This window comes from Tauraco erythrolophus, chromosome 28 (assembly GCF_009769465.1).
Source record: "Tauraco erythrolophus isolate bTauEry1 chromosome 28, bTauEry1.pri, whole genome shotgun sequence".
Lineage (NCBI taxonomy): Eukaryota > Metazoa > Chordata > Aves > Musophagiformes > Musophagidae > Tauraco > Tauraco erythrolophus.
This window is the reverse complement of record NC_141492.1, coordinates 1,446,062-1,472,019: the sequence shown is the minus strand read 5'-3', so window position 1 is coordinate 1,472,019 and position 25,958 is coordinate 1,446,062. Positions and strand designations below refer to the sequence as shown.

At 50.0% G+C, this 25,958-nt stretch overlaps 1 protein-coding gene across 1 annotated transcript; it reads right to left on the bottom strand.

Annotated features, from left to right (window-relative positions):
- Positions 1-351: 351 nt before the first annotated feature.
- Positions 352-25,958, bottom strand: BTBD2 (BTB domain containing 2). The gene is made up of 9 exons (XM_086627572.1): positions 25,354-25,958; positions 19,162-19,281; positions 15,190-15,346; positions 11,066-11,171; positions 10,076-10,273; positions 4,816-5,008; positions 2,552-2,639; positions 1,220-1,366; positions 352-648 (listed from the first exon to the last, which is right to left on the bottom strand). Exons 1-9 carry the CDS (start codon positions 25,941-25,943, stop codon positions 487-489), a joined length of 1,761 nt encoding a protein of 586 aa, XP_086483698.1. The 5' UTR covers positions 25,944-25,958; the 3' UTR covers positions 352-486.

Here is a 25,958-nt window from a genome sequence, read left to right as displayed (position 1 = left end):
GCTGGCCAAGCCCCGCCGCTGCCGCGGCGCTGCCGGGCAGGCGTGGCCAACCATCTCGCCTGGGCTGCTGAGCGGGAGCAGCAGAGGACGGGCCGCACAGCCCTCGACTGTGTCTTTTTGCAGGATTATCTCCTCACGACAAGGCTAACCACAACCAGAGCCGCTCGTTTCCATGCTTCTGACCGGTGGAAAAGCATCTACATTCATTACAGTCAAAAAAACCGCATGTTGTTAGATAGGATTAATCAGAAAAGTGAAAAATGACTAGCCACAGACAACCTACAAATGGTACTGGTGTACCAGTTAGTCTGGTACGGGACAGCAGCAGAATCACTAGCACAAGGCAAAAGATGAGCTTTGAAATGATTTTACTGAGACCTTTGGCTAGTGTGGCTCCAATTGGTGTGGTCAAACTCAGCCAGAAATTTAGTTTGGAAGGTCACGGGGAAGAGAACAGCAGAGTCCAGAGCCAGCTCCGCAGCTGCACTATGTGTAGAAGATGATCTCTGGGATTTGTCCATCCTCCACCGAAGTGCCGTTGTTGTTCCCGGCCGCGTAACAGAACGTAAAGCAGGTTTTGGCTCCCGTTGTTGGCGACTCGTGGATCACTTTGCGCAGTCCTTTGGTTCCGTAGTGGGAATCTGGACCCTGCGACGGTCACAGAAGACAAGAACAGATCAAGACGGGGATCGCAGCCCCGCAGGACCCTGCTGCCCAGGCGTGCTCTGGGGGGTTTGGCCTCGCAGACTGGCCCCAAGAACGAGCTTTGGCGATCTCAGCTCCTCCCTTTTCTTTCTGGTTCTTGCACCTCAGGTGTTTTGAGTAAAGCTCTCCTCTCTACCAGAACCTAACACTACATTTAACCAGGTCTCAATAGTTAAATACCAACTTTTTTAAGCCACGGCATGCATGGATAACGTGCCTGCAGAACTGACAGTTTATCTGCATACTCCAAGAAAAAAAAAAGAAAATCTCATCACTTCATCGCTAACATAGCCTGTTCATTAACTGTACACTTGCCAGACAAGTTAAAAACCAGCTCCTAGTGCTGGTGGTGAACATGCTCATCGCACCACGGGGTGAAGAACTACAGAGCAGACATTCCAGATCATACTCCAGGCCTTGGAAAACACAGATGTTGCGCTGACGGGACTAAAGCAGCCTGCTTTCACCTGTCTCCGTAAGCCTCTCTCCCACCCGTGCCGCCCCAGTACGGTACCTTGAGAGTAGCACACGCTGTGTAGTTGACGTTGGGTAAAATCTCAACAGGCTCCTTGAACATGACTCGGAAAGTGTTCGACGATCCGTCACAGCTGAACCCCGTGTCGTTCTGCCCCAGCACCGTGTTGCTGTCCGTGTGGATGATCTGCAAGACACGTATTAACCAGGCTGAAGCGGGCTGAATCTGAGGGACTCAATAGTTTGACGAGCCCCGTTACGCCAGGGGAAATTTAGGTCAGATATCAGGAAGAATTTCTTTCCAGAGAGGGTTGTGAAGTATTGGAACAGGCTGCCCAGGGAGGTGGTGGAGTCCCCATCCCTGGAGGTGTTTAAAAACTGTGTGGATTTGGTGTTGAGGAACATGGTTTAGGGACTCTGACAGTGCAGGGGGAATGGTTGGACTCGATGATCTTGAGGGTCTCTTCCAACCAGATAGTTCTATGATTCTGTAACTGCACTACCCCATCGTTTATGTCCATCTTCAGTGCTGCGATCACACCAGACAACGGTGGGCTCGGCTCCCAGACAGCCCAAGACGATCCCTCCTGACCCTGAGGACTGCAGGCCGATGATCTGTGCTTACATCTTCACTTGCCTTTCTCCTCCAAGAGCTCAGGGGCACCAGAAGGAGACCCTGACAATTAAGGAAGAAGTGCTGACACTGTGCTCGTCACGTCAGCCATGTTGTGCTGGGGTAGCTTTCCTGGAGATGGCTGCTCTCCAGTGATCCAGACTGGGGTTATGTACACACACCCAGAACAAGGCAAGATTTCCGTACGCCACCTCAGTCTTTGATCAAGATCACGATGGACTGCAGTCAACTGAGTCTCCCTCAGTCCTACTTGTCATCTCCAACGGGACACCGACGGCGTGAGGGCGCACACGGGTGCTGCACGGGCCCAGCACAGACACTGCGATCACTTTCTTCTCTTCCCCTGCCGAATCGTGGCTGCTCCACTGCGTTGCTACAGTTCGGAGCAAAAGATGGTCCAAGTCCTCTTGCAGCACCCAACTGTTGCTGCAGCACCTGCAGCGCAGAACCAGCCACGCCTGCTCGGCGTGGGAAAACACGTGCGGCATCACAACACTGAGACGTATTTTCGAAGCTGCAGTTGGGCTTGGGGAGACACTGCAGTGACACATGCAACGGGAGGCTGCATAAAACTGAGAGCAATAATCCCTCCGATTCCCAGTGCCCCATCTGGCCCTCACGACATCTGCCACCCACCTAGAGAACACACAGTCCCTGCTGACTTCACGTTTTGTTGCATAAAACGTGTAAGGCAGGCCCCAGAGCAGCAATCATTTTTAACGTAGGAGAGAGAATTACCTGTATATTGACTTGGTAATCCGTTGGCCCGTGTATGGATCCATACAATCCAAACCCAACTACAAATATCCTTTTGTTTACTGAGAACCTGCAGGAACAGATCAGGAATCAGATCAACTTGCTACTCCTGTACTGTTTTAGTACAAGGATAACACCCGAATACCTTCACTCACTTCCATTTTACACCTAGCACTTAATCAAACACACTAGTTTTAAGTGCAACTCTTACCAATAACTGAAATTCTTGACAGGAATCATAAGCTTACACCTTCGACTGCCCTAACAGGCCGACCGTAACTTTGTTCATGGGAAATACAAAGCTGCACAATCCCATCACCAAACTTCAGAGCCCAACGCTCGGAAAGCCTTTCAAGGCTGCGGCACAACATCGGCATCCCAAAACGGCAGCCAGGCCCAGGCAGGGCAGGCTGCCGAGCGCGGGACAGGGCCCACCCCCACGGCAGCAGCAGCCTTTCCAGCGAGGGGACAGCGAAGACCACTGGAAGTGTCGTTAGATATTTCAGTGCTGAGCACTGGAGGAGAATCCTTAATGTGCTTCTGAGTAGTCGCTGGATAGAGCCGCAGGGCAGCTGCACTCAGGATTTACCCAAGAGTAGAAAATAAGATTCAGTAGCTCCTGAATGCAGGAATCATTCTGGGCCCCTCAGTTCAAGAAGGACAAGGAACTGCTGGAAAGAGTCCAGCACAGGGCCACGACGATGATGAAGGGAGTGGAGCATCTCCCTTCTGAGGAAAGGCTGAGGGAGCTGGGGCTCTTTAGCTTGGAGAAGAGGAGACTGAGGGGGGACCTCATTAATGTTTATAAATATGGAAAGGGTGACTGTCATGAGGATGGAGCCAGGCTCTTCTCAGTGGCATCCAACGATAGGACAAGGGGAAATGGATCTAAGCTGGAACAGAGGAGGTTCCGCTTAAACATGAGGCAGAACTTCTTCCCAGTAAGGGGAACAGAACACTGGAACAGGCTGCCCAGAGAGGTTGTGGAGTCTCCTTCTCTGGAGATGTTCCAAACCCGCCTGGACACGTTCTTGTGTGATCTGATCTAGGTGGCCCTGCTCCGGCAGGGGGATTGGACTAGATGATCCTTTGGGGTCCCTTCCAATCCCTGACATGCTGGGATTCTGGGATTCTGTGAATTCCTGCTGCCTCCGGCAGCAAGGGGAAGGATATTCACCCTACTGCAGCTCCATTTTCTCAGGTAGCAGAAAGCCTCAGTGCCTGCCAAACTGCCAACGTAACTTCTTCACGCATCCACCAACAATTTGTCCTGCGTGTTTCGTGACCCAACGCCTGCAGCAGGCTAGAAGCCGCTGCTCTGCACATACTGGGTGCTGAAACTGCACACAAGCCCTGCTGGAGGCTGGGATGATGCAGCCACTGAACTTAAAGCTCTAAAAGGTCTCTGGATGTCAGACCTGAGAGCAGGAAGTGTTTGGAGACAGCAGCTCCTCCAATTCTGATCTCCTGTAGGGGATGAATGGCTCAGAAGATCCGGCCAACAGCTCTATCGATATGCAAGAGAACCATCGAAGGAAAGGCTTAAGAATTTTGAAGAATTCTATTCATGTGAGTCCCCCTTTCACCCAAGACAAAGGTTAATCAGGAAATAACGACGGTTTTCTGATTACCTCCTGTCTTGCTCTAACTGCTTGGCCACACAAAGCTCGCAAACCACCACTTGCCACTCCACACCTCCACACCTCTGTCACCACGACTGGGCTTTGTCGTTGCTCTACAAGCTCCGGTCTAAACAAGCTAGGTATTAGCAGCAAAGCAGGCACAGCAAGCATGTCAGCCTCATCTCTCCCTCAAACAGGCAGGATTAAGGGGCTGCAGCAAGCCACGCTCGCACTCGGAGCAGGGAACTGACCTGATGCAGCACTGGTTAGTCGACACACCCAGGCACAGGGGGAAGCCACCAGCTGCCGGGTGACTCCAACCATGACGTGCCCATGCAGCTGCAGGAAGCCACTTGAAAAGGAGAGGGATAATGCCCCCAGAGGCCCGTGCAGGAGGGCCACGCTTGCTGGAAGCCTTTGCCAATACAGGACCAAGTGGCAGCCTGCAGCTGCACGTGCAGGTCGGTGCGTGGGGCGACGCTCTTGCCCAGCCCTTCAGGGCTGGCACTGGGGTTCGTACGGTGGCAGTCGGGGTGTAGCGCGTGTTGCGGGTTCAGGTCTAGAGCGGGTGGAAAGCTCAGTACACACGAATCTATCGGCAGCAGAACGAGCAGAGGAGCTGACCTTATCCTGTCACTAGTCCCACTGTACCCCCAGCGGCTCTCCACCTGCTGGAATCGGCTGATGCTGCACTCCTTCCCGCGCAGGCAGCAGCGCGGTCTGTCGATGAACTCCACCCGCGGCTTCGGGTTCACGGTGAAGTGGAGGAACAGGCTCACCACCTCCCGGTCCGTGAGGATTCCCGACTGGGCAGGCCCTGCAGAAAAGCACGAAAGCAGCGACGCTGTCAGCCTTCCGAAACCTCTCAGGATCCTTTTGGGATTTACATGGGGAGGGAAACTTGACTTGCAGCTCTGGGCGGGCCAAACCCACACGGCACGTGGGATCTCGCTGGTGTGTCGGGACGTTAAACCCCCGGCACAGACGTGCTGCCTGCCTTTTATCTGCACACCGGGCACGGGCTGCGGAGCCTCCGTACGGAGCGCTGACATCAAACGGCGATTAAGCGCGTAGCTCCGCAGAGCCAAAACGCGTTTGGCCAACAAGACTGGTTTAAAAACCCTAAAACATGCAGCTAATCCTACCCCTGCTCCCTCAGGAGATGGTAACACTGGTAAGAGACAGGGATTTTCATACATCTACACGAGTATCGTGTTCAGACACCATGAAAGCCCGTGAGGGGTAGTGGGAGGACATGGCACCTGGTTACCATCAACCTAGAAAGCATCAGAGTATTTTTCAGTCAAGACAAAGGTGGTTCAGCTCATGCTCTGCTTTGACTCCCTCCTTCCCTCGGGCATTTAACACCTGCTTTGGGTTTGTTTTTTTATTATCTTTATTGCAGAACTTAGGGAAAAACGCTAGCGATCTTAGCAAGAGTTGAAACACGTTCCCATCTTTTCTCCAGAGACCGGTGACGAGTGGTGTTCCTCAGGGGTCGGCATTGGGACTGACGCTGTTTAACATCTTGGTTGGTGACATGGACAGTGGGATCAAGTGCACCCTCAGCACATTTGCTGATAACACCAACTGTGTGGTGCTGTGGACACGCTGGAGGGAAGGGATGCCATCCAGAGGGACCTTGACAGCCTGGAGAGGTGGGCCTGTGAGAACCTCATGAAGTTCAACAAGGCCAAGTGCAAGGTCCTGCACGTGGGTCGGGGCAATCCCAAGCACAAGTACAGGCTGGGCGGAGAATGGACTGAGAGCAGCCCTGGGGAGAAGGACTTGGGGGTGTTGGGTGATGAGAAGCTCGACATGAGCCGGCACCGTGCGCTGGCAGCCCAGAAAGCCAACCATGTCCTGGGCTGTATCAAAAGCAGTGTGGGCAGCAGGGCGAGGGGGGAGATTCTGCCCCTCTGCTCTGCTCTCCTGAGACCCCCCCTGCAGTGTTGCGTTTAGCTCTGGGGTCCCCAACATCAGAAGGACATGGAGCTGCTGGAGCGGGGCCAGAGGAGGCCACGAAGATGCTCCGAGGGCTGGAGCACCTCTGCTCTGGAGACAGGCTGAGAGAGTTGGGGATGTTCAGCCTGGAGAAGAGAAGGCTCCAGGGAGACCTTCCAGCACCTTCCAGTACCTAAAGGGGCTACAGGAAAGCTGGAGAGGGGCTTTGGACACGGGTGTGTAGTGACAGGACACGGGGCGATGGCTTTGAACTGAAAGAGGGGAGATTTCGATGGGATCTAAGGAAGAAATTTTTTACAATGATGGTGGTGAGGCACTGGCACAGGTTCCCCAGAGAAGTTGTGGCTGCCCCATTCATGGAAGTGCTCAAGGCCAGGTTGGCTGAGACTTTGAGCAACCTGGTGTAGTGGAAGGTGTCCCTGCCCATGGCAGGGGGTTGGAACTGGATGATCTCTGAGGTCCCTTCTGACCCAAACCATTCTGTGATTCTATGTTTTGTCCAAAGTGATGCTAAACTCAAGGTTTGGAAATTACTTCAAATACTTTCAACAGTGGAACCGGGTAAAAATTAGTCTTCGGGCATGAGCCAAAAGCTGCTCTGCACCTCTATTTGCAAGAGGCTTTTAACAAAAAAAACCCAAAACCCCAACAACCCTACTGCATACTGGAGGCACAACAGCATCAAGTGCTCTTTAATGTAGGATGCAAACGTCGGGCTACTTGTTGGTCCAAAATGACTTGTAGTGAGTGCAACTCAGCACGATGTCGGACAGACATCATGGTCTAAGGCTGCCATGGGTGAAAATGAAAGAATTTAAGGAAGTCGACTGCTAACAGGAAAATGAGGTTACGGACACTTTGCTCAGCAGAAATTAGCCCTCATTGATCATGTCTAAACGCATCCTGTGCTGCTGCAATTTAACTCTCAAATGTTTCACAGCACTTGCTCCAAGGGAAGGGAGTGACACATTTGCCAGTGAAAACATCTTCATGCAAAACTCCACGTTTGATATTGGATTATACAATAAACTGGTGAAACCACTGCCTGTAAAAATTCTTTTGTGGGGTTTTTTTTTTCCTCCCCCTTTTAGGAGATGGGGACAGAGGGGAGGGGTTTCCCTCTCCTACCTCTGCTGTGATCACCAAAGAAATCAGAGTCACTCAGAAACAAGGGCAAAGCTGAAGCAATTCCAAGACAGTGCCTTGTTTAAGGAACAGCTGACCAGTGCAGCCTCTCTTTTCTTGTTCTCTCTTCTTTGCTTCTCATCTTCTTTCACGGCATTGATGGACAGGGGAAGAGCAACTGGACATTGTCTACCTGGACTTATCCAAAGCATTTGATACTGTCCCACACGACATCCTCATCTCTAAACTGGAAAGACGTGGTTTTGATGGATGGACTACTCGGTGGATAAGGAATTGGCTGGATGGTCGCACTCAAAGAGTTGTGGTCAACGGTTCAATGTCCACGTGGAGGCCAGTGACAAGTGGTGTTCCTCAGGGGTCAGTACTGGGACCAGTGCTATTTAGCATCTTTGTTGGAGACATGGACAGTGGGAATGAGTGCACCCTCAGCAAGCTTGCAGATGACACCAAGTTGTGTGGTGCTGTGGACACGCTGGAGGGAAGGGATGCCATCCAGAGGGACCTTGACAGGCTCAAGAGATGGGCCTGTGAGAACTTCATGAAGTTCAACAAGGCCAAGTGCAAGGTCCTGCACGTGGGTCGGGGTAATCCCAAGCACAAGTACAGGCTGGGCGGAGAATGGATTGAGAGCAGCCCTGAGGAGAAGGACTTGGGAGTGCTGGTGGGTGAGAAGCTCAACATGAGCCGGCAATGTGCGCTGGCAGCTCAGAAAGCCACCCGTGTCCTGGGCTGTATCAAAAGCAGCGTGGGCAGCAGGTCGAGGGAGGGGATTCTGCCCTTCTACTCTGCTCTCGTGAGACCCCACCTGGAATACTGTGTTCAGCTGTGGAGTCCCCAACACAAGAAGGACATGGAGCTACTGGAACAAGTCCAGAGGAGGGCCACGAAGATGATCAGAGGGCTGGAGCACCTCTGCTATGAAGACAGGCTGAGAGAGTTGGGGCTGTTCAGCCTGGAGAAGAGAAGGCTCCGGGGTGATCTTATAGCAGCCTTCCAGTGCCTAAAGGGGCTACAGGAAAGCTGGAGAGGGACTTTTTACAAGGGTGTGTACTGACAGGACAAGGGGCAATGGATTTAAACTGAAAGAGGGGAGATTTAGGTTAGATATAAGAAAGAAATTTTTCACTCTGAGAGTGGTGAGGCAGTGGCACAGGTTGCCCAGAGAAGTTGTGGCTGCCCCATCCCTGGCAGTGTTCAAGGCCAGGTTGGATGAGGCTTTGGGCAACCTGGTGTAGTGGAGGGTTTCCCTGCCCATGGCAGGGGGGTTGGAACTAGATGATCTTTAAGGTCCCTTCCAACCCAAACCATCCTATGATTCTATGATTCTATCTTTTACGTTAATATGGATGGAGAAAACTTCAGCGTTTCTCTCAAAGCAAGACGACTCATCGAAGATGGCAGTCGAAGAGGCAGTTGTGACAGACGGTGCGGGGAGGGGCACTGACATTCCCAGCTGAAAGGCTTCAACCCAAATACACCAAAATTAATGCATTCCTCCCAGAGAGAGAGAATGATACAAGAGCTGAAGGAAGGGTTGAAAGAAACAGGATCTACAGAAGAATGCAAGGCTCGGCACCGACAGCTGTAGCGCTATCCAGAGGGAGGATGTGTTCTCCCATCGAGCTGGACGTAAACCTGTGATCTGCCGCAAAGCTGCCGCTTGGCACGATGCACACCGAGGAACGGAGCCTGCCCTGTCTTCGCCCGGTGCCACAGTTACCCAGCTCGGATGAACGGGTCTCTGCCTCCCTGACCAAGCCGCTTCTGAAGAGACCGACGTCCCTAAGACCACATGGCAGCTGCGACAGGCAAAATAGAAAGCGGGTACCAAGTTCTAAGCACAGATTTACTTCTCACTAATATCCCTCTTCATCTTGAAATATGCACATTAACTGCCGATAAGCTGGCGCCATCTCTGCCTTGAGAAGCGATCTGCAAAGGAAACGGTGTCAGTGACCCTTTTTGCTTCTTTGTACACAGAACTGCAGCCTAAAACACGCTGCAGTTTTGAAAATGGCTCCACAGTGTCTTTTAGCAAGGAAAGTATTTAAGTCGATTGCCAGTTTTCGATCCCTGGAAAATCACCAGAGTATGAAGTCAAAGACAACAGGCAATGAAAACAAAACCAAGAAAATCTTTAGCCAAAACTGTTAAATGACTTAGACATCTTTGTAGATCAAGATCTTAATGTAAACTTGAAAAATGCTTTGAGACACAGACTAAACAATGCCAACCCTTCAGCTCAAAGAACATTTTGGAAGTTTTTTCTGTTATGGGGCTCTAGTCTGAACAGCATCAGCAAGACACGGCCAACACCACCACTGAATTACAGGCAGCAGTAAACAGAGGACAGGGAGAAACATCCTCATTTCTCTTCAGGAGCAGGCTACAATCAACATCAATTATTTGCAACTCCATTAGCTTTGTGTAGTTTACAGAGAGGATTTGAACCCCTGTTTGGATCTTTGCTCTCAGCTGAATGAGAAAGTAACCATCTAAACACACTAGGAGTACAGTCAGCTATGATCCAACTTGCTCCTACCTGATGGTAGTTTTAAAGACTACTACCTGTAGTCTTTAAAACCAGAGAGAATGATCATGGATGAAAACAGCATTTACACAGTAGATTTTGTAAATCAGTGGGAATGGGAGACAATCTCAAATTTAAATTACTACAGCATATACAGAGAAAAATCAGTTTTCGTGTACTTGATCCTCTGTCGTTCAGAGAAAGCAAAGACCAGGGTTGCCAGAAATGCCTTTGTTCAGTTACCTGCTGCAAACTCCTCAATAGTCATCAATGGGAAGCGGATAAGAGAAAGTGCTTTGCCCAGCACTTTCCGCTTGTTCTCTGGAATCACCTGAAGTTGCTGCCGTTGACACTCAGCCTCCGACCAGCGAACCACTGCATTAAACAAACGAACCTCCCGGATCCCCAGGGTGTCCCTCTCCAGCACCGCAACCAAGGTGTCTGCAAGGCAGGACAGATAGTGACAACTTTAGGCACTAACCCAAAACCACCCGATTCCACCTGGCCAGAAGTACCCTGTGTACAGCCAAGGTAAGGAAAAGAGAAGCACTTGAAAAACAGCATCTCTCAGAATTGCTGCCTGCAGCCTCTGAGGAACATGTATCTGCACATTCCATGCGCAAGTAACTCACTGGAGCAGCAAACGGTGCCCATTTAATTGGCATGTTAATGGAAGTGCAGTAGAATGAATTGCAACTTACTTGATGTCAAATTTGGATGAAGCAAGCAGCATGAAAGCCAGAAGGTTACCCGTGCCTTACCTCCACAGTCCATCTCATTAAAATTCAGATTTTAACCTTCTTCTAATGTTTATTAACTGCGCCCAGCAAGTTTGGAAACTGCATACGATAATTAAAACAGCCAGTTCTTGCTTCCAAAAACGCAACACCTTTTTAACTCTCAAAACCCAACAAAGACTCAGGGAACAATGCCAACTCCACGAAAGGCAAGTTACACCCACCCAAAACCTGCCAACATCAACAGAGGAAACGGGCTTTGCATCATGCCCAGAAAACTCAAGTTGCACCAAAGCACGCAGATTCCAGGATATTTCTGCAAGCAAGCACGCTCTTTGGCCTCGTCTGTAGCCGCTCCGTGCCAGAGACCGTTGGTTCAACAGATTGCTCCAGAACAGCGAGGCCACAAAAGAGAAGTGCCAAGTAGGAACCTGTAATAATTTTAGAGGCTGCCTTGTTACGAAAGCATGTCGAGGGAGGAGGGAAAAAAGCTTACCCAGATCAATGTCTGTAAACCCCTCCGCATTGATGGCATCTGACGTGTTCTTGTCTATGTTCTCTAGGCAAAGGCTGGCCAGCTGAGGCTCATCAAAAAGTCTTGCCTGGTAATGAAGAAGCAGTCGTTAACACAAAAGGTATTTTAAAGCTTACACCGAGAAAGTCCCCCCCTTCTCTCCCAGAGCCAATCTTCATTAACAACACTACGCCTGACTGCATCATGAATTCACTGGGCTGCAGCAGTCTTTCACAAGCAGTTAAGCATGACAAGGCAAACACTGGAAAAATCTGCAGTTGGCATCAGTTGCTTTAGCTGTGCATGTCTTCAGGCACGTCTTTGTTTGAACATCACGTCAGCTAAGGCGGCTGCAGCGCTTTCTAGCGCCATACTGACCATGTCAGCTGAGCACGGGTAATTTTTACTACATCATTTTTATATTTAGAAGGAAGCTTTGCCCAATGACCCCGGGCCTGCTCGCTCTAGGAATATGCAGAGACAGCTTATTCTGTAAGAACACAGTCGCACTGATCTCATGTATTAGCAAAACCGCCGTAGCAGGCACACCGCTCGAGACCCAGGAGGATGTGCAAAACCCTGCAGGGTACACAGCCTGCTTAGTGCATTTGCATGTTTTGCACAGAAACAGCTACTCTAATCTAGTTACCTTAAAGAATTCCTCCCCAAATAGGTTACTATTCCAAAGAAAGCCTGCACACAGCTTGGAGAGTTGCTCAGAATCTCTCTGCTCGACTTAAGTGCAGTCTCCTAACAATTTCAGATCCCCCTGGACCACCAAGACATGTTACCAACACTGTGCCCAGCATAAACAGAAATGAAGTGGAAACACATAAAAGTCTCTAAGATGACCTCGTATTTCCAATGCCTTGGTTTTGCTCTTTAGGAAGGAACTGCCTTAACATCAGCGCAAGAATGCACTGAGACTTGAACTCGCTGCCACAGGTAAGGCTTAAAAATTGTGTTTTGAGCTGGCAATTCAGGCGCTGACGGAGGCTAACACTGTCGAGCATCTTCTGCTTCACCCTTGCTCATGGGCTGCAGAGCTTAGCAAGGCCAGCCTTCATAGATTTCATAGATTTCTAGGTTGGAAAAGACCTTAGAGATCATCGAGTCTAACCATCCCTAATCCCCATTAAACCATATCCTCAAGTAGATCATCCACCCTATTCTTAAACACATCCAGGGATGGGGACTCAACCACCTCCCTGGGCAGCCTATTCCAGTGGCTGACAACCCTTTCAGAGAAGAAATACTTCCTAACATCCAACCTGAATCTCCCCTGACTACGCTTATGCCCATTTCCTCTTGTTCTATCACCCATCACTAATGTAAAGAGTCCTTCCCCCACCTCCCCACCATCTTTTCTCTAGTATTTATAGGCCGTAATCAGGTCTTCGACGTGGAGACCTCAAGTGCAGAGAGCTGAAAGAACTCTCCTTCTTCTCAGGGACCAGGGAAGCTTCAGCAGTCGTCACCTGCTCCTGGGGCTGGAGGACTGCCAGTGCCTTGCGCTCCGGGCATCCAAGAGCTGTGACTGACTCAGACTTTACTACTGTAGTGGCTCTCTTTTGACACGTGAAGGACTTGATCACGGGTCACTATGAGGCACATTCAATTAGGAGAGCTATTTGCCACCGATATTTCTGCCAGAGATCAGCAGCTGCTTGAAACGCTGTCAATGGTATAGCTGCTGGGCCAGCAGGATTCAGCAACGACACACACAAAAGAGATTTGGGGCTTTATGATTTTAGGTTCACAACCTGAAGCCTGTCAGGAAATGTTTTGTACAACACACATCTCAGGTCTGTAATTGACTGTACAAGCTGTCAATTTGTTGCAGTATAAGCAGAAAACAGAACGATTTTCACACTGAAGGAGCAGAACTGAGAGCATTTGGAGAATGGATCCATTAAGTGAGGTGCCTCGTGCAGCCAGTCATTGAGATTACAGATATCAAAGAACACCAGCCTCCAACTTTTTAAAGACTTGATATATTGCAATAGTGAACAGAAACCACATACGAATCGCCACTGATAATTAATCATAACAGATAAGGCACAAACAAAAGGAACCAGGAAAGCCCATCTCCATCTGGCATTTCAGCTGCCCAGTGCAGCTGACCGAGCACCAGGCAGCATCTAGTTCTGGATATCTGAAAAACTAGGACGCCCTCCTCTTTTGCCACAGAAGGACCTTTGTGACATGTAAGGAAGCCACCACAAACCTAAACGTTACCTTGCCAAAGCTGCCAAGTCAGGTTGCAGAGACTTAGCATGCTGCAAAAAATCCCTGCATAAAGAATACCACCAAAAAGCTGACACCTCTAATCCTCCCAGGGTGATGGCAGCATTAAGATGCCTCTTCAAAACTGCAGCCATGGGAAATATCTTTTCTCAGCTCTTGGATAACAGCTCCTGATCTTCCAGACTGCTGAACCCAAAGAACGGGAGAGCTTCGGCCAAAGAGCTACAATTGTCCTACCACGCATCAGATGGGAGCGCAGATTTGGCTACCATCACCCAAGCAAGAATCTTTCGGTCCCGAATCTCCCCCAGGGGATTGCAGCGCGGTTCCCCCCACGTCTCTCAGGCCGTGTCGCCCGTTTATGGCATGTGGAAAAGGGCCGAGTTTAAAAGAGGATGTGCAAAGGAGGGACACGGTATTTTGCAGCGATAGCGGAATCCCAGCAGTGAAGAGCGCCTACAACAGCCATGGAACAGCTTTAAGAACTTGATCCAAATATTTAAACTCAAATAAAAATCCCAGCCTAATCCCAGCAAACAAACAAAGAGCTCAGTAGCGACTGCTTCGGGCCAACACTGCTTTAGGCCAACACTGCTTCAGTTTCTGCAAAAACTGCTGGTGTAGACACTGCCACCGACGTGGTACCTACCGTCAGCCTGAAAGATGCTCGTACTCCCGACAAGGAGGCAAAAAAGCCAGTTGTCAGATACGCTGCGCAAGACAGGACAAAGCCTCCCAGTCAGACCACCTTAACGCGCTGGTTCCCAAGTCAGGGCAGCTGTGAAAACTCCTCTGCAAGGTTTGTTTAACATCAGAAATCTCAGCAGCATTCCTGAGCTGGCTGATCAGAAATATTTCTCCAGAGCTAGTCAAAAGCATGCCCGTTCCCTAACGGAAAGAAACTGGTGCACAATGCCTATTTGTTTCTTGTTCCTACACAACCCAGAACAGGGTGTCCCTGGCCATGCTACAGACACTGCAACACGCAGGTGACAGCACCGTGGAAGTCATCAGGACGTCATCAGCTGTCAGCAGAGAGGGTGGCTGGGACCAGAAAGAAAAGATGGGGCTAGGAAATGGGAAGGAGAGCGGTACTAATTGAATCAACCTGCATGCAAAGCCTCATCTTCTCCAAAATAAGCAGAAGGTGTAAACACTGCGTTCTAGTGTGCTGCTTCGAAGGGCCAAACGGCAGACGGAGGAGTCCAGCCCTCTCCGACCAGATGGGACAGAGGGGCACGAGGATGTGCAACCAGCCTCGCGAAGAGTCAGGGAACAGCTGCACTGGGACTCCAGGTTTGGGTGCCTTCCGTGCAGCAGGAAGGGGAGCTGGAACAGGCCAAGACAGAGATCACTTTGTTCCTCTCTTAGGAAAATAAACCAAAGCACTCGTGAAAAAGTTCCATTTCCTCTCTTTCACCCCCATTTCAGGGAAACTACTGCAAAAAAAAAAGTTCTTCAAAGATCGTCTGACCAGCTAAACGCAGCAAGCTTTGCACAGAGAAAGGTTATCACACCAGTCCTGAATCTGAACAAGTGAAAATCCTCCCATTTCACTTTCCTTCTTGGCAGATGAAATTTTTCCACTCAGTTCATTCCTTCCCCAGCTCACGCTCTGGAAGGAACCACTTGCCACACTGAAACAGAAAGATGATCGGAAATGGCAGCAACATTTGCTGTATTTTCTTGTTCTTTCTAAGAACGTGCTCATCAGCACTAGACTCCTGTAAGGGAGAATTCAAAATGACCCAGAACTGCTCCATTTTGGATGATCAACTCAGCAACACTCAGAAAACTTTTGTGTTTCTATTGTGATGGACCTTGCTCAAAGGACTTGACGCAAAAGATTGCAAACTCACCTGTGTTAACAGCATGAATGCATTGTCTGCTCGGAGGTTTTTTTTAAGAAACTCCACACAATGAGCTTCAAGGGCTGGAACTGCATATTTTTTAGCTGTGTAAAGCGTTGTCATAACAGTCTCTGGTCCAATCTGAACTTCGTCTGAGTAGAGAAATCTGAAAGCATGCAAACAAACATTGCTCTGGTGAAGCCAACAAGATAACAGGGTGAAAAGCCTTGCAAGTCATAAACCCCATGTTTGTGCTTCTGCCCATCATTCTGGCCTCACTTCCTGTACGTGAGAGATGGAAGGGTTTTCACATCCTTTCCACTGACTCTGGTTTACCAAGGAGAGGCTTTTTTTTTTTTTAAAAAAAAACCACACTTTTTACAGTATAACTTTTAATGAATGAAGTAGCTGGGATATCTGCTGAGGCACCCTGAACGGTCCAGCACTCCACGACCAGTGAGCTCTCTAGCCTGCCACTTACACCAGGCAAGAACAGTCTTTGGCCAAGCCTAAAGATGAACATTTTTGGCTGTTCAATTAGACTAAACAGGGGCAAAAATTCAATCCTGCCTGCCTCCTTCAGAAGAGAAGATCCATTTTACATATTAATTCAAAAGTGATCAGAAGCACTCAAACATACACACTCACTGCAGGTGAGGTTTCATCCATGGTTTCACCCATACCCTCATCTCTTCCATCTTCCATCCACACCCTTTCCCCTCATCTCTTCACTTTATATACCCAACTGTTTAATTTCATGATACTGATGCTGAAGTACAGCACACAGTATAACTTCAGCAGAAAGCAAGAGTTAATTGCAATGATAAACAAGGACTGCCACGCTGCTAGCAAAGCACCAGCCTTCACTGTTAGGCCAAAACAAGGAAGTACATTCATTCCGCATGGAAAAACAGCGGTCTTCCTAGGAAGCCTGACGGAGCCTCCTCACACCCAAGCATGCTGATGAGAGGGAACAGGAACCGACAGGCTGAGTTCAGTAAAACCAGTTACACACTTGGTGTTAGTCCTAATCCCATGCAGAGTTTTTGTTTACTGCTTTTCCTTTAGCCAGTCAAGCATTTGCCCATCGGGATCTGAAAGGCACGAAGCACGGAGGCATCACATTCAGTGTGTTAACTGCGCTTGGCACTCCTGTTCCGCGGGATATTTTGGAAACTCCAGCAATTTCTTCTCCTGCTTTTCTCCGAAGGAGCCACAGCAACGTTGTCGTCACGCAGCAGCGAGGGCTCTTCCAGGGAGATGCCAGGCAGGGTCCCTGTCTGGAGCGACTTGCTGCAGAGCAGCAGCGGAGCTCTGGTCCTCCAGCTAGAGAGGGCCAGGATGCAATTCAGGGAAGCATAAACGGGGGGATTCAGAGGAAGGGAAGCGTTCTCATTGCTGTTGAAAGCAGGCTTTTGTGCTGCTCTAGAGCATCTGTTAATAACAGCATCAAGCCACGGGCTGACGAATGTATTTTACACACATCCCTTCAGCAGTCCTATTTTCACTAAGTAATCCTTTTTATTACAAGCTTAAAAGAACACAGTTGCTCTAAAAACAACTAGTTCTGTTTACTGCCATGACTATGTTGGTATTTATTTTTTTTCGCAATAGTCCAGTGTACACAAAGAGGAAGCTCGAACTGTGAAAAAGTGTCGTATAAATTTAAAAGAAGATTCAGATTATAACCCCAGACAAGCAAAAGTGTTCTTTGGGTTACCATGAAAATACTACTACTAAAAAAGAATCTCTTACACAATTACCACAGATCTATTAAAGGCCACTAGCCCACAAACACCATCACAATCTAGTGTTCAGAAGGGACCTTCTGATGAACATTCAGGATGGGCATTCTGTCCCGTAACAAGCTCCTGATCCTACAGCATTCGGTCATGGCTTGGATCAAGTCCAGAGATACATGTAAGGATCAGCTGCTAGTTCAGATCAGTGTTTGGAGGGATCAGTTTTACTCCATGTACTTGGTAAGCTTCCGACTAGAAAGCAGCACTCAAACTTCCTTTAGCACACTTAAGCATTTTAAAACTGACAGTTCGATTCTAGATTTAAGAATCTATAGTACCACTAGACCATGTGCACAGCTACTGTGAACAGTCTGGGTTGGAAGGAACCTTCAAGGTCATCCAGTTCCAACCCCTCTGCCATGGGCAGGGACACCTTCCACTACACCAGGTTGCCCAAAGCCTCATCCAACCTGGCCCTGAACACTTCCAGGGATGGGGCAGCCACAACTTCTCTGGGCAACCTGCTCCAGTGCCTCACCACCCTCAGAGGGAAGAATTTCTTCCATAGATCTCATCGAAATCTCCCCTCTTTCAGTTTAAAGCCATTGCCCCTTGTCCTATCACTCCATGCCCTTGTCCAAAGCCCCTCTCTAGCTTTCTTGTAGGCCCCCTTGAAGTACTGGAAGGTGTCTCTGGAGTCTTCGGTTGTCCAGGCTGAACAGCCCCAACTCTCTCAGCCTGTCTCCATAGCAGAGCTGCTCTAGCCCTCGGAGCATCTTCGTGGCCCTCCTCTGGATCTGCTCCAAACAGCTCCATGTCCTTCTGATGTTGGGGACCCCAGAGCTGAACACAGCACTGTAGCACAACTGTAAGCTTTAGAGGCACTGTGATAATCCACACACAACTTCTCCTATACAAAATATAAACATTTCCATTGAAATCCACCTAAACTCATCACCTTAGTCTTTTCAGATGATAGTTCTCTTCCAAGACCATATTGTTTATACAACTGCTGAAATCTCACCACTGGCAGGGAACCAACATGACTCTGCCTCTAATTCACTCGATATCTTAACCTCACTAAGTTTTAAGGACAGATACTGTGTGCTCCAGAGAGATCTACCTGACAGAGTCCTACGCCAATTAGAGGCATTCCCCACGTGCTGGTGTCTGGTTTAAAATGAGCCGAAGGGGAGGGGGCTAGGGGCTCCCTATTATTTCTGGCCTTTCATTCTAGCAAAGATCAATTTTTAAATCTTCTAAGACAGCACAGTCATGACCGAAGCACTTAGTGAAGGTAAAGCAAAAAGTGTGCCAAAGCTATATTTATTTAGTCATTGTTCCCAATAGGAAGCAAGCAGGGAACGTGTCAAGAGCACAGGACTGGAAACCCCTGGAAGTAGGTTACAGAAATTCCATAGAAACGGGACAATGACTTTTCAGCATACACTCAGGATTGCTGCTGGATGTTACACAGCACCAGCCGAGCTTAAAGCCATCGGTGAATCGGGTGTTACAGCCCTTCCTCCCCCCTGCCCCAGCACGCAGACCTGCAACGCACGCGGCCAACGTGAACTCCAGACCAGCTCTCCAGAGAGAATCTAAACACGTGCCAGGGGAAACACCACACGGAATGGCTGACACCGATTCCATACGCTTGCTTACCTGTTACGACTTGCTCATTTGCCCATAACCTAAATGAGCTGCAAGTACTTGTAACTTACAGAGCTTTAACTCGTCCCCACTTCTCCCAAACAGCGTTTGGGTCAAATCAAACCAATTCATGAACGAAAATTTAGGAGACAGCGTGTGAACGAGTGCCAACTTAACAACACGGGCCAGCATGTGCGCCTACTCCAGTTTCTAACCAGAACACCTCCCTGTTGCTGCATTTGATGGTGTAACTACATATAACTACATATTTACAAAATTATAATCCATCCAATGTAGTTTTGCCCATACTCCAGCAACAGGGGGGCATACTCATTTAACTATTGCTAAATGAAAACATGGAGCAAGTCAGATACTTTTGTGCAGTAGCTATGCTAGACTTTTACCCAGGAAAAGAGGGATTCAACACCAGCATTTAAACGTCCTTGAACAGATCAACAAAGAGGCATTTTATTTAGAAACTCAACGATCTCCACTCTGCAAAATGGTTCACCGCTTTCATTGAAAATACCCGTTTCTACAATAAATCTGTTCATTCCAGTGATACTGTAGATTAGAAGCAGCTTACTTCAGCAGAGCTAGGAAGGCAGCAGGCTCCACATCAGGCAGCTCAATCTCTGTAGAAGTTGTGGCCATTCCACCATTAAACATGGCATCGAAGACTGCGCTGCCCACAGCCAGCACAAACCTAACATTAAAAAACAAACAAGAAAAAAAAAAATAAACCTTATGTTAAACCATATTCGCTTTCCAAAAAAAAATCCCAGGCCAGTTGCTGTTCCCCAAGGTCACCCCCAGGGAAAGCAAATCCCTCCTAGGGTTAAAGAAAAAATGTTTTGCAACAGAAGGGAGTGTCAGGCTTTCTGTTCCTTTACTGTGAAAACGCCAACGTTTCAAGCAACTTCATTTTGAGCCCTGTCCCAGTACACAACATCGTAATGGTTCCCCAAAGACAACATTTTGTGCATCACGGGACAGAATACATGTGGCTGCTTTTTGCAAAGTCCTTGTAGGAGCCCTGTGGACCATTCTCGAGGTTGAGAAGTTCAGACACAACGAAGTTAAGGAATTCAAGTTTTTCCATTGAACGGCGCCCAAGTCTTGGTGCAATTCCCCACAGGCACATACTGAAAACGCTTACGGAAAACCAGTCACTACACACTACCCATCCTCCTCCCGTCTCCCCAGACACCAGGAAGACATCCTTGGTGACAGCAGAGGAAGCTCCCAAAACATGCAAATTGCACCGGCAGCACCACCGGGAGCCGCGGACACCAGCACCTCCTGCAGCACCCGGCACAGGAGCTGCCTTCCCCAGGCACACTGCTGTCTCCTTCCACGCAAAAACTACTTTGGGCTTAGCCTAGAAGGCAGGGAAAACCTCACTGGAAGCAAACTGGCACTGCCAGGTGCACACGAACCGTTCTTGCACTGCTGTGAGTTTACGGGGTGATTAACGGTGAGAGGCATGTTATCGGCCCTCGAGGAATAGGAAGCAAGAATTCCCACAAACCAAGTTTGAGACCGAAAATCATATTCCAGCGCTCCCATGTAAACAAGATGATTTCCCTCACTGATGAACGGCAACTCGTGTTTTAAGAGGAGGCACAGACCTGGGCTGCTGAGAGGCCTGCGTGTATTTAAGCTGCTGTACCTGCCTTACGCTTAGAAAAGCCACTTTGAGAACTTGCATTGTCTGAAAACGCAGAGATGAGTTTTTCCCAGTAAAGCAATCTTGTTCCTGGTGTCTGCAATCCAGCAGCTCCCTGAAGTTAAACACAGCAGAGGCCACGAAGGTCACAGCTCAGCAGCACGGGGAAGCAGAGGAGACCAGGCTGCAGAAGCGACTACTGCAACCACTTCTCCAGCCGACTGTAAAAAGGAAGAAACTGGAAAATCAGGGGCTCTTGCTGCAGCAGAGCTTGATGCACGGTTTGATGGATAGAAGCATCAAGAACTGGAGGCAGAAAACGTATGGGACAGAAGGAACGAGACCAAAACTTCCAGTACTCAGACCCCAAGGAATGCCCATCACTAAAGGGGAAGGAATTTCAGTTAAGATTTTGCTGCAGTAGGAAATGACACAGAAGCCTTTTTCTTTTCTTTTGAACAAAATTTTTCATTTTCTCACTTTTCAACTCCCCTCCCATCCAGAAGAGGCCTTCCACGGACACAATAGAGCGAAGTGCCGTGGACGTGCCAGGCTCGTTTGGCACGCCGAGCCGTTTGGCTGACAAGCCGGGGTGCATTGTTTCGGATCGGTTAAGAGAGCTAGGGACAAACCACAGTGATGAAAAAAAAATAAATACACACGCATATTTCTGTTAAACAAGTCTGAAGAAAAACGTCAAGAACAAATAAAAAAAAAAACCTTGTTCGCAATACTCGAATTGCCAGATGAAACAAAAATCCTTGTTCCTACCAAAGCAGCGACGGTGACGAGACAATCGCACGCATTATTTGCTACTAAAAATTAACATAAATTAATTGCACATTAAAATTTTCGTTCTCACAGCCAATACGTATCCTCAACGAGCAATAGCAATTTGAAAAGGGCATTCATTTAAAAAAAAAACCTCAAATTTTTGCTTCCATTTCGCTTAGGGACAAGTCAGCCTGATTTTTTTTTAAGCTACCGAGCCCTAAAGAGCTCTCAGTAGGTGCCAGAGAGAGACACAGGGCTCCGAATTTTCAAGTTCCCTTAAAACATTAAGGGAACACAAGCAACATAAGAAAGTTCCTCGCTCTTCATGGTGCCTTCCCTCTCACTCTTGTTAAAATGAACACTTAACGCTGCTCTAAAGACGCTCCAGGAAAAGCAGGGACATGTGCTGTTTCTCCTACACACTCCAACAGTTTTCCCCAACCGCTCAGGTCTGCAAAAGGAAGAAATAAGGTTTGTTTCAGGTGGGAGAAACACAACTATTAAGCCAAACGGGCAGAGAAACGGGGCTTTCTTTTGTTTTGCCCTCCTATTTTCTGAAGCACCGCAGTGCCCAGTGCCCAGCAAAGCCTCTCTCCTGCCCCGAGGAGCACTGCCCGACGCAAACACCAGCTCTCGAAAGGGAAACGCAGGTACCCTGCGCTCAGCAGTGACCCACCTTCGTCAGAGGAAGAACTCAAACAGAGGGTTATTTCTGACCAACGGCACGGTGAACAAAATAAAGCCGACTGCCAAAACGATGCAAATAAACGAGCAGAAGTGGAGCAAAAGAACTAAGAAAGCAAAACTTGAATTCTCGTCGTCCCCTCTGCGTGTGTGAGAATCAAAGTGAACTGACTTCCAGCAACAAGAGTCACAGGAACCTCCGTGAGGTTCATAATTCGATTTGTCTTCACAAGGATCCAAAGTTGACTCCAAAGGTTTTTTGGAAGCCTGCAAGAAAATGTCTTTCATTACGCTACTTAGAGCTTCCTACCCACCAATTTCCACTGTTTCCTTGTTCACCTTGGCATCTCCACCTGTGACCTAGTTTAATTTGTACACCCAACAGTCCTTTCTAGGCACTACGGTAATATCAATAATAGAATAAACCACTCGAGAACCACGACTATCCCACCACTGCATACCTCCTCCATCCTCTCCACTGCAGAGAAATCTTAATGTATTTATTCCAGAGGAGCTGGCACAGGAACAGAACAACGCGGGATGTGCTGGAGTCTGGTGAAGCCATAGGTGACAAGAAGCTAATGAACAATGATCGTTCGCTTGCTGCATCCTTCCAGGGCAAGGAGTAGAGACATCGGGGGAAACAAGCAGGACGGAGGCTCAAAAACACAGCCCCGAGAGTCGAGTGCTGGGACACCTCGGCACACGACACTGCACATGCAAGTTAATAGTATCCCAGAAAAGACCGGACGACCCTATATGCCCGGAAAGAGCAGCCAAAAACCTACCCAGACTGTCCCCAAAGCTGCAGATCTCCCAGGCTGGAGTCTACACAGGGGTGCATCGCCACATGCTTGCCCTGTTCCATTTTGGGCCGTGTTTTCTGGACAATTAACAAGCTTAATTATCACAACAATACAGCTCCTGGCTGATGAGGTTTAGATGTTTCTAATCTCATTGATGTTGTGCTCAATGAAGCAGATCTGGAAAAAGACAAAAAAAAAAACCTTCTGTCTTACTGCTGGGCCTAATCAACACGTTGACCTTGGCCACGTTAGCATCGTGAAGCTTCAAGGAAGCCTGCTCAGTCCTGCATTTGATAGCCTTGACATCAAAAAAACTTAAAGCTGTTCCATCTCCTCCATGGTTGATCCAGCAGGAAGAGGGAACGAGTTCAAGGCTCAGAGATGGAGCGTGCTCCAGGGTAGGTAATCAGCTTCCACAAGGTCTGTAACCTCCTGAATTCTGATCTTCTCAGGGCTGCAGATGTTTCACAGGACAGACGCTTGGACAGATGAACCTTCAGCTGAATGCAGCACAGCCAGTTAGGCCATTATCTACAAGCAGGGCTTTCACACACGGAACGAATGTTTGCTCTTAGCTGCTGTGTGAGATACCCATTGTCTGCTTCGACGGCTTTATACGAACTGCTGAACTTGCCAGACTCTCTCAGAAACACACCTGAACCTACAGCTATGTCACACTCCGAAACCTCCTCCCTGAGCCACCACCACCACTACACGTGGACAATATCACTTCCGATCACTCGCCATACGTGCCATTAACTACCTCAACCTACGAACTTCTGCTCCCCTCCTTCGTGGAGGAGCTGGACCAGGGAGCAGCTGCACTATCACCTCCAGCTCCTGCAGGACTGCGACTCCCGGGTTATTTGTACTGACCAGTTTGCTGCCAAAGTCGGTGATTTCTCACACACCCGTATCAAAGATGACGAGTTAGATATTGCAGACCGCTCCTTGAGGAACCACGAGCTGCCGTCCAAGAACCTGATTTAGGATATGCTCCTATTGCGGCCACGCTTTATATCTGGCCCAGAGTTATTGGTCTGCAAATTAACACAATAAAAGCAGACTGGAGAAATTCTTACCTGTGCACTATTTCGGACACCTAGCACCAAAGTACAAACATCTGCCCTTCGTCACTGAAGCAATCCAGTGCCTCTCAAATTAAATTCATGGTTGCTTTAGGACTCAATTCCAGCGCAAAATATCTTCTGCTGTCAGGCTGCTGGGGGAGAACTGCGCACAGAAGGGGTCTGGGCGGTTTTATTTTAAGCTCTCTGTTTCTGAAATAACCACGGTACTTCGTGAATCATCAGGATATCCCAACTGTAACATCATACAGGCAAGTTTTACTAAAATCTATATAATCCGTAAGTGGGATGTCACAGCATGACACATTCTATTCTATCTTTACCACCCAGAGCACCAGATGGATTTCAGAGCAATTAAGCAGCATTTCACTTTGGGGCTATTTTTTTTTTTAAGGTTCATTTATTTTCCATTTATTTCTGGCTGAACATTGCCGCTCCCCACGTAGCAAGCCTAGTTCTCAGGACAGGAGCAAGCCTACTCACTCAAATACTAATTAAGCTTCACATTCTGAAAGAACTGACACCCTAGAAGCTCAAACCAGCCTAGAACAAGCGTGTTTCATTCGGAAAGCGAGAGAAAAAGGGAGATCTGAAGGGGAAACTTCCAGGAGCACGAGAGAAGCAATAGTCTGAAGTAGTTTGGAGTGAGGCTCCCTTTGCCAAGCACCACTTGTAAGTACGCCAATAAGCATTCCCCTACCCCAATTAAATCAGGTCCCATCTTCAAGCGAAAAGCTCTGGCGTTTGCTGTTGGTTCAGCCGAGCAGCCCAGGAGGCACTTCCCGGAGCGGTGGGTTGCGAGTGGCACGTGTGGATTCACCGGAGCTGCCCCAGGAAGCAGTCAGCCACATCGGTTTTGCGTTATCCAGGCGGAGGCGATTCCCAGCTGCTCAGCCACTCTCAAATGGCAGCTCAGCCTTAAACGTTCACCTCGGCGGGTTACCGCACGCCCAGATGTCATTCTCAATACAGCTCTTCCAGAATCATGGCGTTTGTTTTATGTGGATTACCCCCCACACCCCAAAATACAGGGTTGCAGAAAAGATTCCATAAAGGTTATTTTAAAATAAGAAAACGTTGTGGTAGAAATTTGGTTTCTCAAATCATCGCTCTTTCCTCTCCACTCCCAGCGCTCCCACCGATCCCTGTATGTGTCGGCAGAGATCAGGGAGTCTTGGAGACTATTCCTCCTCTACCCACAAACCCAAGGATTGCTTATCAGCGAGATCCAGGGATTTGGGGTTCTTCCCCGCTGCGCTCGCCCCAGTCCCACCTGCCCTCCAGGGAAAACACTCTCTCCCGAGAGCCGAGCCCTGCCGCCTGGGCTGTAGCTGCAAGAAGCAGCACGGCCTTGATCCGAGGGCTGGAAGAGATCTGAGGTGACAGCGACTGACCACGGCGAGGGGCAGAGTCGCCCCTCGACACGCCAAAGCCCAAACCCGGGGGTCCCACGCTCCGGACCCCGTTCCTGCCGGCTGTCCGAGGCCGTCCCGGAGCGGAGCTGGGCCTCGCTGAGGCCGCTGCGTCCCCTCCGAGCTCGGCAGCTCCCGACAGCGGATAAAACGCGGGGTGAAGCCACCGACCCCCCTTTCAGGAGGGAGGCACCCCCGCCCCCCGGACACCCGCGCCCAGCCCCGGGGCCCGGGACCCCCGAGCACCCGGCCGGGCCCCCAGCACGGCCTGCGGGCCCCCCTCCCCCGGCCTGGCCCGGCCGCCCCGGGGCGCGGGGCACCCCCGGCCCACCCCGCGCGGCCCACCTGTGCGCCGGGATGCGCTGCGAGCCGCGGCCCTTCCCCACCAGGAAGTGCACGTCGCTGAGCACCTCGTTGTTGAAGAGGAAGGCGAAGCGCTCCTGCACCGTCGGCTTCGTCGCCTGCCAGTTATAGACCGGCTCCCGCTGCAGCGCCCCGCCGGGGCCGCCCGCCCCGCCGGCGGCCCCCGCCGCCGCCCCCGCAGCCGCCGCCGCCGCCGGGCCCCCCGCGCCGCCGCCGCTCGCCGGAGGGTTGGCAGCGCCGCACTGGTTGTAGGTGAGGCCGGGAGGCGACGGGGGGGCGCCGTTGGTGCAGGCGGCGGCGGCGCCGTTGCCCGGCGGCGGCGGCGGCGGCTGCGGGCAGGATGAGGAGAGGCCCCCGGGGCCCCCGCCGCTCCCACCGGCCGCCATCTTGTGCGGCGGAGGCGCAGGAGCGGGCGGCGCGGGGCGGCGCTGCAGCAGCACCAGCACCAGCAGCGGCGGGCGGGACACGGCGGCGGCGGGCGGGAGGGGGGCGGCGATGGCGATGGCGGCGGCGGCGGGGCGGGTGCCGCTGGTGCTGGTGCTGATGCAGAGAGCCGGGCAGCAGCGGCGCATGGGGCACGGCGCGGC

Coding starts and splice junctions, on each gene's coding strand:
- BTBD2 (XM_086627572.1), bottom strand. CDS start 25,943: ATGCGCCGCTGCTGCCCGGCTCTCTGCATCAGCACCAGCACCAGCGGC. Junction 5,009..10,075: donor TATTGAGGAGTTTGCAGCAG/GTAACTGAACAA, acceptor GCTTTTCTGCAG/GGCCTGCCCAGTCGGGAATC. Junction 649..1,219: donor CAGCGTGTGCTACTCTCAAG/GTACCGTACTGG, acceptor TGACCGTCGCAG/GGTCCAGATTCCCACTACGG.